This window comes from Mesoplodon densirostris, chromosome 4, assembly GCF_025265405.1.
Source record: "Mesoplodon densirostris isolate mMesDen1 chromosome 4, mMesDen1 primary haplotype, whole genome shotgun sequence".
Classification (NCBI taxonomy): Eukaryota; Metazoa; Chordata; class Mammalia; order Artiodactyla; family Ziphiidae; genus Mesoplodon; species Mesoplodon densirostris.
In genome coordinates this window covers 111,727,584-111,746,564 of record NC_082664.1, presented here as the reverse complement: position 1 = coordinate 111,746,564, position 18,981 = coordinate 111,727,584, and the positions used below count along the sequence as shown (strand labels likewise).

The 18,981-nt window shown below is 49.9% G+C and overlaps 1 protein-coding gene across 1 annotated transcript in view; it reads right to left on the bottom strand.

Annotated features, from left to right (window-relative positions):
* Positions 1–18,981, bottom strand: part of ATP10A (ATPase phospholipid transporting 10A (putative)) — a 177,350-nt gene that overhangs the window by 92,907 nt on the left and 65,462 nt on the right. Inside the window, 1 exon segment of the mRNA XM_060096925.1 lies at positions 9,919–10,123. Coding sequence (XP_059952908.1) covers positions 9,919–10,123 — 205 coding nt within the window.

Below are 18,981 nucleotides of genomic sequence, written 5' to 3'. Positions count from 1 at the left end.
TATAATCAGTGGAACAAATGGCTTCTTCTGCTTAGAATAAAGCAAACATTTCCTATGCCTCTCAAGCCACAGGGGTGGAATCAGAAGCACACACTCCAAGCTGGGCAGGAAGCCAGCCAGACCAGGTGTGGCAGTGCGACCACAGGACCCCAGACTCACCCTGGACACCCCAAGGACGGCCACGCTCTGCCCGCCACCCCCGGCCCCCCGCACCCATGGCTGTGGATGAGCCCGGCCCGGCCCTCCTCATCCAGTATATTCAACAGCAATGGTCTAGGGCTCTCCGGAGGTGGCCCTGAGTCCCAGCTGTCCCTCTGCCCCATGACAGGCCAAGGGGCTGAGTCCCTCTGTGTGTCAGGACTCATCTGTCACACGGGACCTGGATGACATGGGTGTCCCAGCACCTCCCTCAAGAGAATCAGAGGAAGCAGTGACCTGCGAGGCTCAGAGAGGCCTGGCACACAGTGAGTGCTGGGTGAGTGTCAGCTGGTACCACTACCCAAGGCGGGGGTGGGGGGGGGGTTGGCGCAGACAGTCTCATTCTCACCAGAAGGGTCACAAGCTCTCTGAACACTAACACAGAGCCCCCCCAGTTCCGGGTTCTGCACAGTGCCAGCCCTAGGGTCTCCTGTCAACAGGGTCAACAGGGGGTTGGCAGGCAGCTGTCACAAAGATGCCCATCTCCCCAAGGGGCACGATGTGCAGGATGGCTTAGAACAGGCAGATGGCCCCCACCTTGTTAAATCCAAGTGGTCTTGAGCCTCTGATCTCTGGTGCTTGGGACAAACAGCCCCACCTGAGCTACAGAGCCCGACCCTCCTGGCACATCTTCCCTGCCCGCCCTTAGCCTTGACACACCAACACTCAGAATATCCAAGCAGGGTTTCAACACGCACGGCCCTGGAGGAGGGTCTCCAGGGCTGAGAGAGACACGCCCCCTCTCAGTCTGTCCTCATGTCAACCTCACAAAGTCTGTCCTCACAAGATTTCCTGCCTGATGGTCAAGGCTCCAAAATGCTTGATAAAGGCCGGATGACCAAACCAGCCATTTGATGTTCCTTCCAAAACAAACCTAGATCTGCAGTCCTTTGAAGCCAACCTTCTTTACCACCCAAACGAAAGGGCTCACTTCTAACCAACAGCAGGAAGATGTGCTGAAAAGTCACTCGTCACAAGTATGTGAGAGTATTTTTTTCCTTTTTTCTCAAAGACACAAGACTCACACGTGGATATTTCTGTTAGGGTTAGGGTTAGGTGTGTGTGTGCAACAAAGAACAATTCTGAAGCTTTGGCCTAATTCTAAACGTACAAAAACCCATGCAGATGTACCTCGGTGTCCCCTCTCTGGATCGGAGGGGAAGATTTCTGGTCACTGGCTATGACACACTGGCTCTGGTTGCTGGAGGGGAAGGTGCCCTGACACATCTGTTATGCAAGAGGCTCCACTGGAAACCAACAAACTTCAGCCTGACCTCGGCTGGGTGACAATGCCAACCGGGGCTGCTAGGTCGAATCCCAGTGCCTTCCCCAGTATGGATTATTCGTCAGCACTGCTGGAAAAGCCCCGAATGTATCTCAATATGGTTTAAAACCCAATTCAGATGTCAGGAGCACAGTTTCATCCACACCCAAGCAGGTAACAGTGTGCTCTGTAGCACAGCTCCCTTCCCCTTACAAGTGAGACAGACTGGGACCTGGGACCTGGGACCCTTTGCTGCAGTGCTTGCACCTAGACAAATGTCTCCTGGAGCTACAAAATACAAAGAAACTATAAGGGACTAAAAATAACTGCATGCATGCACAGTTGGGGCACATTATGGACAAGATACAAAAAGACCAAAAAACACACCCAACTGTCACTGCTGAAGAGCCGGGAGCAAAAGCAGGGGGTCAGGAGCAAAAGCAGGGTACTGGGCATGCACCCTGCACACAGCACCACCTAAGGGGTGGGCAAACCTCCTAAGCCACCCCTCCAGCCCGACCCCTAGACACACCCCATACAAGGAACCAGCTCGCCACCCCCGCCAGGGAGTGAGCAAGGGAAACTGTTACTTGTTCTCACTACCCCCATGCTGTAGCAGGGGCCCCAGTAAAGCCTTGCCTGAATTTCTTGTCTGGCCTCTGATCAATTTCTACTGATTGGGGAAGGCCAAGAACCCTGGTAGGTAACACAAGGACTGGTTCACAGGACATCATGATGACCGTGCAGATGTGGATAAGGATCCCTACTTTGTTCTGTTGTGTGGGGAGGCCAGACTCTCAGAAGCACTCACACCAGTACAAGAACCTAGCACTGGCTTTCACTGGAGGAGCACATGCAGGTTGAAAGCTTTATATAACTTCCCCAGTAATTCTTGGTAAAATGGGGAACTAGGCTCAACATTCAGAAACAAAAGGAGGATAACTCAAAAAAATCAAATGCTGTGGCGACTGGTCTCATATTGTGGGAACAGGGACCTTCCTCTTGTCGGGGGCTCTGCTCAGAAAACCAGGGGAAGGGACACAGCCCCAGGCACGACATCCCATCAAGGAACAAACTGCCCCACAGTCCACTGTGCAGAGACGGGACTGCCTGGGCACCATCGCCTAATGCGAGCGGTGAACAGGAGATGCTCAACAACCAGACTGAAAATTCCAGGTCCCCCAGGAATGAGCTCCTGCACATCAATATACTGCTAGAACAGTGTGTCTTAGCCCAGGAAAAGAATCTTTATCCTCTCCTCAAAGATAGTCAAAAGTGGTAACCTGGGCACGCTTAGCTCCTTTTGCTTTATGCTTTGGGACATACACTTGCACACACACACTCTCACACACATACACATACCTATGCATATACCCACACACAAATACACTCACACATGGGCAAACACACACGCACACAACCACACGTCTACATACACACCCATACCCACTTGTGAGGAGGACCTTACTGCCAACTGGACAGATCTCACATTGCCAGCTCCTTCTATTGGTAAGAAATGCCTGCTCCAGAAACACACACACACACACACACACACACACACACACACACAGAGCCTCAAACTCTGCGACTGCTGATGCAATTTAACTACATTTAGAAAAGTTGGAATTTGATTAAATTCCCTTTTTTTCCAATGAAAATACAAAGAAAAATAAAACTTCACATTGTATACCGCCATGAATAGAACAATAAACCTTATTGCTTTAGTTGTCTTTTTCCTAGAATAGAAAATAACCACTTCCAACCAAACAAAAAACCGCAAAGTTAAATGCACACAAACAAATGTTAAAGTTTCTATATATTGTAATAAGATCTTTTAGGATTAATACTTCAGGGGAGCCTAATATTATCAACTTCTTGGCATTTAGTTGTTTTCATTAAGATTACAGTACTTTACTCTCTGTAAGCACTGCTTTCCTAGACCACAGGTTCAAGGCAAAGAATCCATGGCAAAGTCACCTGGATTGGAAACCAAAACGTCTTATTATACAACCAAATTGACATTCCCCATGAAGTAAACGCAGTTGATATTATAAAACATGGTATGTCTCAGATAATTATATTACCTACCTAACTGAATTGCTTTGAATATCCACACTTGCTAGAATTAAATTTTGAGTCCAAATATAGTTATTATATTCTCAAAATAATTCTTTCTCATAGTCTTTCCTGTTACGTATTTATATCCTTCAACAAAAGTATATGATTGTTAAATATGAGAATAAAAATGTCTCACAGTATAAATTATGAGCTTAGTGACTATATTTCATTATGTAAAAGAAAACCATGAATCTTTTTGCCAAGGCTTGATATTGACCAATCCAATTAACACACCCAGCCAGCTGTCTTTGTTTTCCACTTAGATGACAGATGGTTTCCTTCTTCAATCCCACAGAAGAGAATATAGCTAATTTGAATACTCCAACAGCTTAAGGAAAAAGAAACTTTGGTGTAAGAACTATCTTACAAACCAACTTTTCACCCCTAGTTTTCCTGTGGTAGAGATAATTTTGGGAGCATGTGTAGGTAGAAACAAAAAAATATTAATTGTGTCTCCTACATATTTGGAATTTTAGTCATTCTAAACTCCTTGAATTTTGTCAAGTAACTTGGGGGAGGACTGACTCTCCCTCATAAAGGAAACTCTGAGCTTTGTCACTGCCTGAGAGAGTCTGGCACCCAATGCTGGTGGTAACTTAGTAAAATCTACGTGCAAAGTGGAGGAAAAGCCAGGTCACTGTCTTAGGATCCGTGCCAATCTAGACATTAGGTACATCTTTTTAAAGTAGTGCTTCTCAGACTTTTTCCAGCCTAGGAAATTTCCACACTAATGTCATCGGGAGCACGCGCCAGGCACACATGCACACACGTGTGCACACACCCACACACGCCTGGGAAGAGCGAGCTTCGGCAGGCTTGTGGGTTCAGCTCTTCCTGCAGCTCCCACAATCACCGCTCCGAACTGTGGGAAGCAGATGGCCCTGTGGGTGTAGCAGGCGGGGTGGGGGGGCAACAATCCCACAAGTCCATCCAAGAGACAAACTGGAGGAACATTTTTTCCCAGGAAATTAACCCACACGTTAAGTCCCCTCCTAGACGGCCCCTCCCTGACACCGACGTGGCTTACATGGCCTCAGGGCCCCACCCCCTCTGAAACTCCAACACCACCTGACGCTTAGGGCCCCTGCTTCTGCTTTATCCTCAGCAGTATCCCTAGTCTACCTCTGACCGATTTACCTATTCACACGTCACACAACACCATGAGGGGAAAGACGTTTACCTGTTTTGATGGGTGCCTAGAATGGCATTTAAAACATAGTAGGTGCGGGCTTCCCTGGTGGCGCAGTGGTTGAGAGTCCGCCTGCCGATGCAGGGGACGTGGGTTCGTGCCCCGGTCCGGGAGGATCCCGCATGCTGCGGAGCGGCTGGGCCCGTGAGCCATGGCCACTGAGCCTGCGCGTCCGGAGCCTGTGCTCCGCAACGGGAGAGGCCTCAACGGTGAGAGGCCCGCGTACCGCAGGAAAAAAAAGAAACAAACATAGTAGGTGCTCAATAAATATTTGTTAAAAGAATGAAAAATCACAGAAGTGAGTCTCTGTAAAAAAAAGATCTTTATGTAAAATTATCAGCCTAAGGACCTCCTCAGTCTGCAGAAATGACTGCGCGAATGTTACAGATGAGCTAGAAACTTCTCCCCGTATAGAGGCTGAACACATGCAGCTGCACGGGCAGGGCTGCAGGTCTGAATGAACGCGTGGGATGAAGCAACACAGATGCCCAATGAACAGGAAAGACGGGGCGCTGGAGAACCCCCATCCTGCGAACCCAGGAGCTGCCAGACCCGGAAGCTTCGGGCTCTCCGCTGATTTGACGGGTGGGGGAGGGGGGCCTTGGCAGAATCTCCTGACTTCCCTGTTTGTCATCTATAAAAGGGTATGATCATCATTACCTCACAATTTATATTTAAAAATATGATTTAAAAATGTTTGAACCAACGTAAGGTAGATAGATAGTGGGAAGCAGCCGCAGAGCACGGGGAGATCAGCTCAGGTGCTTTGTGACCGCCTGGAGGGGTGGGATGGAGAGGGTGGGAGGGAGGGAGATGCATGAGGGAAGGGATGTGGGAACGGATGTATATGTATGACTGATTCACTTTGTTATAAAGCAGAAACTAATAAAAAAAATTAAAAAAAAAAAGAACGTGGTAGATATATACGTGCTGACAGGAAAGATGTCTGCAACAGATATTTTCAGTAAAAGTAAATTGCATAAAAATAAAAAAAAATGTTTGAACCACTATGAATGGGAGAGACATGATAATGCCTGGCCCCCAGGAAGCCTGAACAAATGTGAGTTGTTATTGTGACAGCTCGTGTTCAGCCTTGGGGTCCCTCTTATTTCTTGGATAATGCCAATTTCACCCCAACTTTTTTTTTTTTTTTTTTTGGCCACGCTGTGTGGCTTGCAGGATCTCAGTTCCCCAACCAGGGACTGGACCCAGGCTCCTGGCAGTGAGAGCACGGACTCCTAACCACTGGACCGCCAGGGAACTCCCATGACCCCAACTTTTAAATCAAATGTTTATTTTGAAGTGCCAGTATCTACGTTTCCTTCTCCAGAGGCAAGATGGCTGGGTGGCCGAAGGTGTCTGGGGGCCTTGTCCCCTTGGACTCAGGGGTCTGGGCAAGCCATGCATCCCCACCTCGCTGTGCTTCCAGCCCCTCAATTCTGTACAATTTGTCTAACTCTCTTCTTTATATACAATCCTGTTTCCACCTCTGAGACATCACCTGACCTGTATCATTGCCTGAAACACCTACCCAGCACCCAAACCCTCCCATCCTAGCCTTCAGAATACGATTTAAGCCTTCTTTCTTGGAGCCTCCCTAGGCCTCTCGGAAGGCCACTTTCCAAGCCCAATCCCCTAATGGGATTCTTCTTGTTGCTCAGTGTCAAGTGTCTGCTGGTGAGCAGGCCTGGGTCCTCTAGGTGTTGGTCCCACTGCCTTAAATGACCAGACCCTACAGCATGTGAACCACTTCCCTCTTTCTTAGCATCCTTTCCCAAGCAAACAGGCACTTCATAAATGACTTTGGAAATTGGAGAGGGTGGGAAGAGGAGCCACATTCTTGTCTTGTCAGCCAAGGCTGCTGGAGGGAGAAGCTGGCCTTCAGGTGGAGGGTCAGTGGATTTGTTCTCCAGGACCCAGCCTGCACAAGCTCTCCCCAGCTCTCAGCTCAGGGAAACCAGATCCCTGAGGCTCAGCCTCGGACCCCAGCCCAGGCTGCTGCTCTCTGCATGCCTTCCTGAACACCTCGCATATACAGGCCTGGGACCCATGGGGCTGCTGTCCAGAGAGCCGCCACCTGGCCTTCGTCCACGGCAGCAGTGGGAGCCCCACACAGAGGGTGGCATCCCCAGCACCCGGCTCCAGCAGCACCTGTCCCAGCATCTCGCAAGCTCCCAGGCCCAGCACCTCCCAGTGGATGGCTCCCCTGCACCTGTGAGGGCTGACCCACTGGTACAGCCCGCCCCTCAGTAACTTTTCTGCCATCCCATGAGGGACAGCTATGCCCTCGGCCATGAAAACAAGACTCAGGCTTGGGGGCCTCTTCCCTGGGTGCTATCTTACCACCAGGACCACTGGCTGTTCCCTCTATCAGCTCTTCTGCATTCTGGGGAGTCCCTTCACTTTTACTGTGCAATCCCCCATGAGGGGTTCTCTACATCAAACTTGCCCTGACCGAATCAGCTGTGGTTTCTGCCTCCGCACTGGACCCTGACAGATACACCCAGCCCCTGCATGAATGTCAAAGTCCTCTCATATTCTTCACCTTAGTTTTGCAAATCACCCCTAATTTAAGTTTTCCTAGGGGCCTGCACTTCCAACTGAGCCCTCGTCAACATGGCACTGTGTTACTGTGCATTGGACAGGAATCTGCTCTTCACCTGCCTGAGACGCCAGCTGACTCCACCCGTGAAAACCCCACTTCAATACATAGAACTGAAATGTTACTGGCATTGTAATGTTACAGCCAAACCTTGGTTTTCCAATTGTCAGGCTTTTAAAAGCCAGAGACTTCCTATCTTTATTTTCCATGGGGCAGTTCATACATTTCAGAATAATAATGTATGAACAAGAATTCAGGTACCAGAAAAATGCCTTTGGATGTTAGGGAAAGAGGGAGAAGAAAACAGAAAGTGAAAAAACATACCAATAAGAGGGACTAGAGTGTGCACACATATTGAAGAATTTGGGTGCTGATAAAGAAACTTTTTTTTAATCAAAATGGTTTTGGTTCTTAATTTTGGCCATTTTGACTAAGTTACGGCTCAGCTCCATTGACCTCCTCAGGCATGCACGGGCCCTACGCAGTAGGATAATAGGATGTGTCTGTAGCGATCCTGGAATTTCAACATCCATCTTACAAACAGCACGTTTATACAAAGCACCAGTGAGAAAAGTGGGTAGAGGAGGCTTTTAGATATTACTGGGTTCAGCAGCTGAACAAATTAGAAGACAGGAAACAAGAAAGTTGTTCCCGAGAGCTGACCAAGGAGATGCACCCCCGTGGCTTTGCCCCACCCGCCACCCAAACGGATCCACTCTGCTCTCAGGTTCTGCAGTTTCACCAGATTTTCCACAGCATCTGAAGTTTCGCCCATTAGATACACAGATGCATCCGTTTATGTTACAGGCACCCTCTGCGCACACTGGCTACTCCACCTGGATGGAGCTAGAGCCTGTGCGGTCACCACCTCCCTCCAATCCAAGCCCATCCCTGCTGACCTCAGGGCTCGTCCCCACTCCTGTGCCCTGGAGAGAGCTTGGGAACAGTGGTTCTGGGGGACTGGGGCAGGCCTGGGGGAGAAGCCTTGGGGTGAGGCGACCTCAGGACACATGCACATGTGGCCGGGCGGGAAACGGCAGGGGAAGGTTGGCCCACATTTATTACCAAACCCTGGAGCACAATCAATGCAGAAGCTGGAATGCACTGAATGTGCCAGTGCTGGGCCTCAAGGGTCCCAAACAAGCACTGTCACCAACTCTCCAGATCTGGGAGAAGAGCATCCCATTTAAAAAAAATACTATTTTTAACGTTTATGTATGCTTTGCCTCGTTCCAAGGAAGATTTGAGGCAGCTCACAAAAACATTCTTGGCACAAAAGGAGATGAAAATGAGGAAATCCTGGTGGTGGACAGAAGCGAGGGCAGAACAATCCAGACACTGGTGAGGAAGTCCGGGCCGTCCGCGGGAGGTGGGCGAGGGTCAGGCTCAGAAAGTCCTGCCACCAAGGCCGCCAGTAGCCCCTGGGTGTGGGACGCCATCTGGCCCTTTGCAAGCGTGCGGGAGGTGCCTTCGGCTGTCCCAGTGACCAAGGGTAAACGGCACGGACACTCATAGAGGGATGCGGGGATGCCCGCCCCCCACAATCCTGCACAACTAATGCCCTATGTCAAATGCCGACAGTGCCCCAGGGACACCCCCAGGCTATAAAACAAGCCAACTGCTCCAGATCCATCCCAGTCCTGATTCTAAGGCCTGGTTCTCCTGTAAGAGCTCACCGAGAGGGCGCCAACGACAGAAGAAGAAAATCCCCAGTGTGTGACACTGACACCCATTATGTGACAGAGGAAGAGACTCCCCCCCACCCCCGCAGTGGCTGCCTTCCTGAAACTCAGGAGCTCACTGCCTCAGGCACTTCTTAAACCTTCCGTCCTTGATGGCAAGGACCCTGAGTGACAGAGACAGGCAGCTCAGTGTCAGGAGAACAAGGTGTGGGCTAGCCCACTGCCCTGCCAGACACCTCCTGATCCCCGAGGGCTCATGCTCCTTTCTGTGCCCTGGCGTTGGCACCCCTGCATCCTCTGCACAGACCTGGAGGGGGACAGAGGTTGGAAACCCCTGACAGGGTCTGAACTTTCCGGCCACAAGGCTATCGGTGGGTATAGGTGGTGGGACCCTTCCTACTTCTCACTCCCCACAAGGCCAGCATTTCTGAGCTGTGGTCGATGCTCCTCCAAGGCAGAATTCAGTCACAGAAGACCGGACACTGAACTCAGAAACACCCCTGAGGAGAGAAATTCCTGAGCCACATGCTGGGGTCAGGTCATTACTGCTGACGCTGCTGTGCTAGAATGAAAGCAACAGCTGGGTAAATGCTGACAGTCAGCCAGTCCCAAGTGTTCCTAGTGACTTTAAAGGGACTCCAAATCTACGAAGTGTACAGTGGAAATCAGAGTCATAAAACTGGGTCCTGTTTCCCATAGCCGCAGGCGCTCAGGGGGACTGGGATCTTCTCAGACCCTCAGTCCCACATCCATCCATCAGCCTGGCCTGATGGAGGGGATGCAGGTGCTCGAAGCCCTGGAGGGCCGGCATGGGAAGCACCACGGAACGTGGTACCTGGGACCCTGGACACGCCAGGCCACTTACGAGCTCGGAGAAGCCTCGGACCACCTGGCGCCGTTTCAGGTTGGTCTCTCCATCCAGGTTGGCCGTCTCGATGTGGCACAGCCCGTCGGGGTCACTCGAATAGAGCAGTAGGATGTCTGCAGGGATGATCTCGTTGCAGCGAAGACGCACAAAGTCTCCCACGCGGATTTCTTTCCAGAATCGGTTCACGTATTGCTTTTCTTCCCTGGTAAAGAGACAGCCGTTAACAAGTCTGGAGGAGATCACTGGAGGCCAAATCTGTGTGATGGGCACATGCAGCTCATTGAACACTTCGTGCCACTTTCTGGTATGCTGAAATTTTCCATAATAACAAGCATTTAAAAGAAGATTCCTGGGCTTCCCTGGTGGCGCAGTGGTTGAGAGTCCACCTGCTGATGCAGGGGACACGGGTTCGTGCCCCGGTCCGGGAGGATCCCACATGCCATGGAGCGGCTGGGCCGGTGAGCCGTGGCCGCTGAGCCTGCGCGTCCGCAGCCTGTGCTCCGCAACGGGAGAGGCCACAGCAGTGAGAGGCCCGCGTAATGCAAAAAAATAAAAAATAAAAATAAAAGAAGATTCCTAAAGGCCACATATAGTGAAACTCCAGTAATATGAAATATCTGGAACAGGCAAATCCATGGCAATAGAAGGTGGATTCGTGGCTGCCAGAGCGTGAGGGGAGGGGAGATGGGATGGGGAGAAATTGTTTCCTGGGTACAGGTTTCCATTTGGGGTGATTAAAATCTTCTGGAACTAGGTAGTGGTGATGGTTACACAACACTAAACGCACTAAATGCCACTGAACTGTCCACTTTAAAATGGTTACACTTTCTACTCCTAGGTAAATACCCCAAAGAATTAAAAGCAGGGACTCGAATGGATATTTGCCTACCCATGTTCATAACAGCATTACTCCCAATAGCCCAAAAGTGGAAACAACCCAAATGCCCAACAATAGATGGATAAGCAAAATGTCGTATATCCATACAGTGGAATATGACTTAGCCATGAAAAGGAAGGAAATTCTGACACATGTTACAACATGGATGAACTCAGAGGACATTATGCTAAGTGAAATAAGCCAGTCACAACAGGACAAACACTGTACGATTTCACTTTTATGAGGTCCCTACAAATTAGACAAAAATAGACAAATTCATAGAGACAGCTAGTAGAACCTCTGTGCCTTCTGCAGGATGGAGATCACAGCAGATGTATTCCCTCCACGTCACTCAAGATGAAGTAGATAATCACTCAAAACAGTGCCTGCCACAGTCAGCTTTCAACCCCTGATAGTTACTATTGATTAATAGGTAGTAGGATGGGGCTTCCCTGGTGGTGCAGTGGTTGAGAGTCCGCCTGCCGATGCAGGGGACGCGGGTTCGTGCCCTGGTCCGGGAAGATCCCACATGCCGCAGAGCAGCTGGGCCCGTGAGCCATAGCCACTGAGCCTGCGCGTCCGGAGCCCGTGCTCCGCAACAGGAGAGGCCACAAGAGTGAGAGGCCCGCGTACCGCAAAAAAAAAAAAAAAAAAAAATAGGTAGTAGAATGAAAACACGGGTAGATTTCTGCTTTAGATTTTTTGTTTACTATGGAAAAATGGGCTCATTAATCCTACAAAGGGCATTTTTAAGAGCTCCTTGGAGGCAGTTTTGTCCAGTTTTATAAATAAGCAGAGGAACAAGACTTTATCTCAACATGACATTCTACATGAGAAAACTGCATGAAAAAATCCTCTGAGTTATGTTGTTAGGAAAATAAAACGCCCTAAAACACACTTCACTTTCACCATCACCTTCTCACTGGCCCCCCACACTTCCTTGCCTGAGCTCCCGGAGAACAATTCAGCAGCGAGTCTGAGTCTCACCTGACTCCTGAGCGCTGGGTGATGAGTCCTGAGTGTCAGACCTCTATTTTATTCCACACTGTGGATCTGAGGGAACCCATGGCAGACTTCCAGGGGCTCCTAGCATCAGCTGCCCCAGGTGCTGAAAAGAGAAATAGCCCCTTCCACTATAAGCCTCTATTTACTTGCATTCCTCTGTTTCAAGATCCACCATAGTTTGGTCACTATAGGGCCAACAAAGATAAATTAGATACAACTTTGTCCTCAAAAATAAATTCAAGGCGAGACCAAAGCACTAGATAGCACCCCCTGGGGGCTATAGAATCAAGCCCTCGATGTGAGCACAAAGGTATTCTTCTGGACCCAACCCTGCCTGCAAGGCCAGGGTGCTGTTCAGGTGAGGCATCCTTTTCCAGCTGTGACAAGTCCCCCAGCCCCGACCCAAGGGCACTGCCCACTCACTGTCACAGTCTGACTTCTTCCCAGTGGACAAACAGCCTTGATGAGTGACAAATGAAACATCACTTAACTATGTTCCTATTTCCTCTTCTGAAGATCAAACCTTGACTTTCTATCATTGCAACATTAGCTCTTTAGTCTTTCTTCCTTATCAGGACACTTTGTTGGCTTCCCACAGAAAGCACAGAGGAATTTGAAAGGCCCTGTCCTTTCCAGAAGAAAGTTTCCAAAAGCTAATTCGCTGTGCGGTCACTGAGGTGGGCAGTGCACGCTGACAGTGAGCTGGATGGGCCCCAGTGTGACAGCAGCTGCCAGGAGACCAGTGGTCCTACACTGGCCCTGGGGACAGGCAGGAGGCGGGGATGACCTGGCCGGAGGAGGCAGGGCGTGACACTGTCTGGGTTGTTTATCTTGACTACATTCCATTTACAGAACTCATCAAAAATAAAATCAGTTTCCATCTGCCTTGAAATCTTAAAACATTAGCTTGCCCACTCCAGCAGAGCACGTATTGAAAACAGTAACTTTGATGGAGGCATTTGAGCCCGAAGGAGACCCCCGCACAGGTCCCTGGAAACACAGAGCAGTGGATGAGGAGACCTCGGTGACCGGCCGTCCTGGTGGGAGGACCCGTCCCAGCCATGGAAAGCAAAGGGAGTGGCAGCAGAGCAGCTCCAGGATGCCTGAAAGAGAAAGGCCCTGCAGCTCCCAGGAACTCCTACAGCAGCAGGACCCTTAAAACCCAGACTCAGGAGTCATTGTGGAAGAAGAGCATCACAGAACCCCTTCATCACCTCAACAGACAGACAAAAATTCCTCATTGAAGCCCCACAGTCCGGTTGACTGTTCCAGCGGGAGCTCCAGCACTGACTGTGGACCCTACACCGCCCCTGCAACGCCCCTGCCTGGCCTGCATTACTCTTATTTTTATTATATGTATATCATCTACATTATATAGTAACATATACTGTAAAACTTATATATACTATATTACACATTACATGTGTATGTCTATACATATATAATAGATACATTACATATAACATACATATTAGATATAAGTTGCCCTCCTTTTCTCAGCAACTGTATTTGAACATAAGGTCTTTAAAGAGGTGACTGAGTCGAAATGAGGTCATAGGGTGGGGCCCTGATCCTTATAAGGAGAGGGAGAGACACCAGGGGTGTGTGTGCACAGAGGAAGACCACGTGAGGACACAGGGAGAAGACGGCCATCAGCAAGCCAAGGAGAGAGGCCCCCAGAGACACCAGTCCTGTCAAGTCCTTGATCTTGGACATCCTGCTTCCAGACTGTGAGACAATAACCTTCTGTTGTTTAAGCCGCCCAGTCTGCGGTGCTGTCACAGCAGCCCGAGCAGACTAGCACCCAATACCTTCCATTCCCATGACTCCAGCCGGAAGGGGCGGCTCCCAGCCTGCAGGGATGGGAAGGGGGAGAGCAGCAGAGGACCAGGGGACAGAGGGCATCACACCAGGAGACGCCTCCACAGGCTTGTGTCCCACATGCCCCCGTGTCTGTGCACAGGAAAAGCACTGCAGAGAACACATGTAAGTCCCACTGACACCATACGGCAACACTGGCCTCCTAGGAACACTGATTTTAGAAGCAGCAGGTAAACAATTTAGGACCGGCTTCTATTTCCTCAGGTCACGGTGGATGCAGGCTAGGGTGGACAGGACACACGACCCCTCCTCTCCATAGGAAAAGTCTCAGGAGTGTACGCCACCTGTGGCCTCCCTGCAAACTCCAGAATTCTAACTTCCACCAGGCAGGTGCCTGCACTCCTCCAGGGACCAGGGGACCCACCTGAGATGCAAGGTTTAAAATCACCCAGTCCTGGGCCTCCCTGGTGGCGCAGTGGTTAAGAGTCCGCCTGCCAATGCAGGGGATACAGGTTCGTGCCCCGGTCTGGGAGGATCCCATATGCCGCGGAGCGGCTGGGCCCGTGAGCCATGGCCGCTGGGCCTGCGCATCCGGAGCCTGTGCTCCGCAACGGGAGAGGCCACAACAGTGAGAGGCCCGCGTACCACAAAAAGAAAAAAAAAAAAAGAAAAAATAAAATCACCCAGTCCTCAACACCATGCATTTGTTTCCAGCCATTTTAGGAAGTGGCACTGTGTAGTTTGCCCCCGAGATATTCTTTCTAAGCACAGGTGCTGCCCCATGTGGTGGCAGGATTCTGAGACATCCCCTAGGTCCCCAGCCCTGGTGTGCAGGCCCCTGCCAGCATCCCACCCCCGGCCCCCAAGTAAGGTGGGGGCTGTGAATGTGGGAGGAGTCACTCCTGCAGGTGTAATGAAGGTGACCAGTCAGTGGGCTACGAGCTAATCATCAGGTGGGCCTGATGGAGCCACAGGAGCCCTGTAAACTGGGCCTAAGCCAGAGACAGTAAGTCAGACATTGAAGTGTAGAGAGCAATGGAAGGGCCTCATGACCAGGGTCAGGAGCCGAGAGTGGCCCTGGCCATCAGCCAGCAAAAGCACGGGGCCCCAGGCCTACCAGCACCGGAGCTGAATTCCACCAAGAACCTGAACGAGCCTGGAAGAGGACAAGACCACAGCCAGGCCAACACCTGGACTGCAGCGGGTGACACCCAGAGCAGAGCTCCCAGCCAACCCGCGCCTGCACGCCTGCTCCCGGAAGCTGTGACAGTACACGTCTGAGGTGTCTCCAGCTGCTGAGTTTATAGTAACTCATCACACAGCAGTAGAAAACTAATACACACAATTCCCTTCTTCTGCACAGAAGCAGGAGTCAGAGGCAGCTCAGTCCTCTCAGGGCACAGCAACTGGAGAACTCCCACGCAGCTTTAGAATATGCATACTGAGAAAAGACTACCTCATAGGAAAAGAAGGCAGAGCAAGACTGGTTAAAATCCAAACACACTTCCCTCTCCTCACAAAGTGGGAGCCCGACAGAAGGTATGCATAACATATTAAAATGTGGGGAAACCTGAAAACGTGTAGTCTTGGAATATGGGCCACATCATACATATTACAAGCGTGGAGCATGGACCCTCCACAAGACTGACAACTGCCCTTGCAATCAGCCATCACCGAGTACCCTGCTCAGGTGTCCTGAGGGGTCTGCCCCAGAGTGTCGATCCAAGAGTTCAAGGGTCATTGGTGGAAAAAAGTGTGATTCTTCTGAGATGGGGGCGGGAGTGGGGGAGGGGTCCTGATAAAAATGCCTTCTGTTCAAAAGAACCCTTAGGAGGCCACAGGCAAAAACATCTCTTTTCTAGGGAAGCACTGCCACTGGTTTTTCTGAGCCTCAAAAAAAAAAAGGCACTTGCAGAATTGAGGGAATTTTACTTTCATCTTCAATGTGCTGTTTTCAAAGAAATTTTCATTTAGGTTCTTGGATTACCATTTTCCCAAACAGCAAAAGAAAATTTTTTTAAGGTGACAACAGATTCCAAATTTGAGAAACCATTTAACATCCCTGGTGACCCACTGCCCCTCCTTGTACAAGGACAATTCCCAACAAGAATTGGGCTGTCACTGTCCCTGATCTCCAACCTGGTTTATGGATTCATGAACGTAAGAGTCCTCCCGCCTGAAGGAAGGAGGGAGAGGAAGATGCATGCTCATTTTTGACTCCACCTACAGCAGGTGACTCCTCCCTTGTAATGTGACACCACCATTCCAGTTTAGTGGCCAGGAGGCAGGCTGCCCACAGTTCTAAATGTGTCCATGAAATGCCCATGTCACATGCATGGAACCAGCGTCCCAGGGCATCTTGCTGTTGGAAATGCTTGCCTCTTCCATTTCTCAGTAATTTAGGAAATGAGAAGATTGAAATGCTTATAACTTGGATACACATTTGATTTTCTGGCCCTTACATTATCTAACAACTTTACGTGGCCATATTTTACCATATACTTTCTCATGTTCCAAAAATGCTCCCTTTAATTCAATTGCATATAAGTTTCACAACCACACACGGGAACTCCCCAAAGCCCTTCCACCATTCACCACGCCCACACCCTGCTCAGGTGCTGGTAATGCGTGTGCAGGGATAAACAAGGCACATCTCACTCACCTCCCTTGATTTTTCCCTCCCTTAAACTTGTCTCTCCCCCAACAAGACCAACAAACAAAGGAGTGTGTCTTGGGTTTGGATGGGCAGGAAAGAATGAGAAAGAGAAAGAAGAGATGGAGGGTTTTTAAGGTTTGAGCAAATCCACTTGAAAACAAGGCATTAAAGATGAAAGTACAACTCCCTCACTTGGGTTTTAAGTACAATTCAGGGCTGAGAAGAACACTTGTTTTGATTAGGCAGTCAGGGAGTGCCTCCTGGAAGAGGGAGCATCTGACTTGAGCTCCTGAAGGATGAAAAAAATCTTAGCCTAACCCATACCCCACCCACCCCAAGGGGACTACTTATACTAAAGAGTGGAATTTAGGGAGAGGCTAAAAGGGCAGTGCCCAAACCAGAGCTAAGGCAGGGCACAGCAAAAGAGATCAGGAGACTCAGACACAGAAACAGAAAAGGAAGACCAGGCGTGGGAGTTCGACTGTACAATCGATGTGACTGGACTCCATGAATGATTAGACGAGTCAGGCACAGTGTGCCCAGGTCTCCAGCCCTGGTGGCTGGAATGTGGGAGCCACTGACCTCACCCAGAAGTGGGTGTGCTGTGGGATGGAACAGAGTCCAGTTGTGAGCAATTCTGAGTCCAAGGTGCTGGTGGGCGTATGGGTTGGGAGATGCTTCCAAGACCAAGATAGATAAAGAGGCACTCAGGGTACACGCATGGAGGTGACAGGATGCCGACCATGGGCACTGTCATGGTGACTACCAGGGAGAGAGCTGGCTAGAAGGAAACAGCGTGAGCTCGGACGGAGGCAACGAGGGAGGGAATGCCGAGGAGGGGAAGCCGGAGGGGGTGGCTGGGCAGGCAGGCGGGGCAGAGAGTGGGGGCTGGGAGCCCAGGATGAAGATGTGCCCAAGGCCTCGTGGTGCCCGCTCACCGCCACGGGCAGGAGTCCAGGGGCCATGCTTTCCACTGCCAAGTGATCACATCTGGACAAACAGTCATGGAATGTGTGCTCACAGTCACTGTATTCTTATTTCCTTTTGTGGGGCCCCAACCTTCAGTGGCACAAACCTGAATACGGCACACCTGTTAAGATCAAAGGTCACTTTTCCAAACACTCCTCGCCCTTCTTCCTCCCTCTCCAGACCTGTTTTCCACTCAAGCACATTTCCTGCCTGGCTAAGAGAGAATTCAGTCTCTTGAAAGACCGGGAAATGTTTTCCAGGAGTGGGCCACCTGCACAAGGTTCACACATGCTGAACGGCTTGGGACAAGGCTTTCAGCCAACGCCAGCTGGAGGCTGACACCAAATCCCCGTCAGCGCCCACACATCAGCATCATCTTAATAATCAGAGCAACAGAACAGTAGGTACGTCCCCCCACTAAGTGCAGCCCTCACATGGAGCAGGCAGCATGCAGAATGCTTACACACAGTCCTCACACTACATTCTCACTTACGGATGGACAGACTGACCTGTCCAAAGTCACACCCAGAAAGGGGCACAGCGAGGACCAAATCTGTCCGACTCCGGGGCCCATGAAGCCCTGGGGGAGGTCTGGTTTTTAAAGTATTATACATTTTACATTTAATTTGTGGTTTGTAATTAAAGCAAGAGCTGAGATTTTGTTTTCTTAACTTAGAAAGATGGTGTGATTGTTCAGAACAGTTAAGTGAATGGGGTACCTGTATGGGCAGCGCTGAATGTAGAATCATAGAGAAAATAAGACCGCATGGTTAGCAACATTCCATACAACGTCTCTGACATGGAACAATTATCCCTGTAAAGAGAAAGCTCTTTCCAAACATAAAATTGCTTCAGGTCTACCTGTCAGTTTATCACATCTCCTGTTGGTAAAACATCCCCTGGATAAGAAAGGCAAGCTCCAACTAAAGTCGTGCTTCATTCACTAAACAGAAAAAAAGTTGGCCAGAAATATCGGGATGCATGCAGTTGCATGCATGTTCTTTCCTCCAAATGGTTCAAGATTGAGGTAGGGTCAAACACAAAGTATCTAGAAAGATCCACAGAACACATTTTTAAGAAAAAGAGAAGCCCAGAGAACTCACAAAACACGCAAACCGACTAGACTCAGGCCTCCCAAGCATCACCCTAGTGAAGTACTCCTTTGGCCCTCGAAGGGGAGAGCTGCTCAACACTTTTTTAAGCAAACAGAACAAATGAGAAAACAGGATGCAGTGAGGCAAGCCCTAAATGGGAGTGTGGCAGCAACAGATCCAAGAATCTCGTGGAATAATCATCGTGCCAAGGCCTGATGCCTTAGGGATAAGAAAACCCTTCATGGATTCATTATTCAGATGGTGGTCAAATGAAGGAGTATGTGGGGATGAAGAGAGAGAGACAGAGATGGACAATTTTCACAGCACTTTAAAAAGACCCATCAAGACTCTGAAACTACCCCAAATTTAATATACACTCATTATGAGACAGGCCTGGGACCTGGGACCCTTTGCTGCAGTGCTGTGATGCCTGCACCTGGACAAACCCCTCCTCTAGCTACAAAATACAAAGAAACTATAACGAACTAAAACCAACTGCACGTATGTACAGTTGGGGCAAATTCTGGACAACAAGATACAAAGAGACCAAAAAACCCAACTGCCACTTCTGAAGAGCCGGGAACAAAAACAGGGGGTCGGGAGCAACAGCAGGGTGCTGCGCATGCCCCCCCCACCAC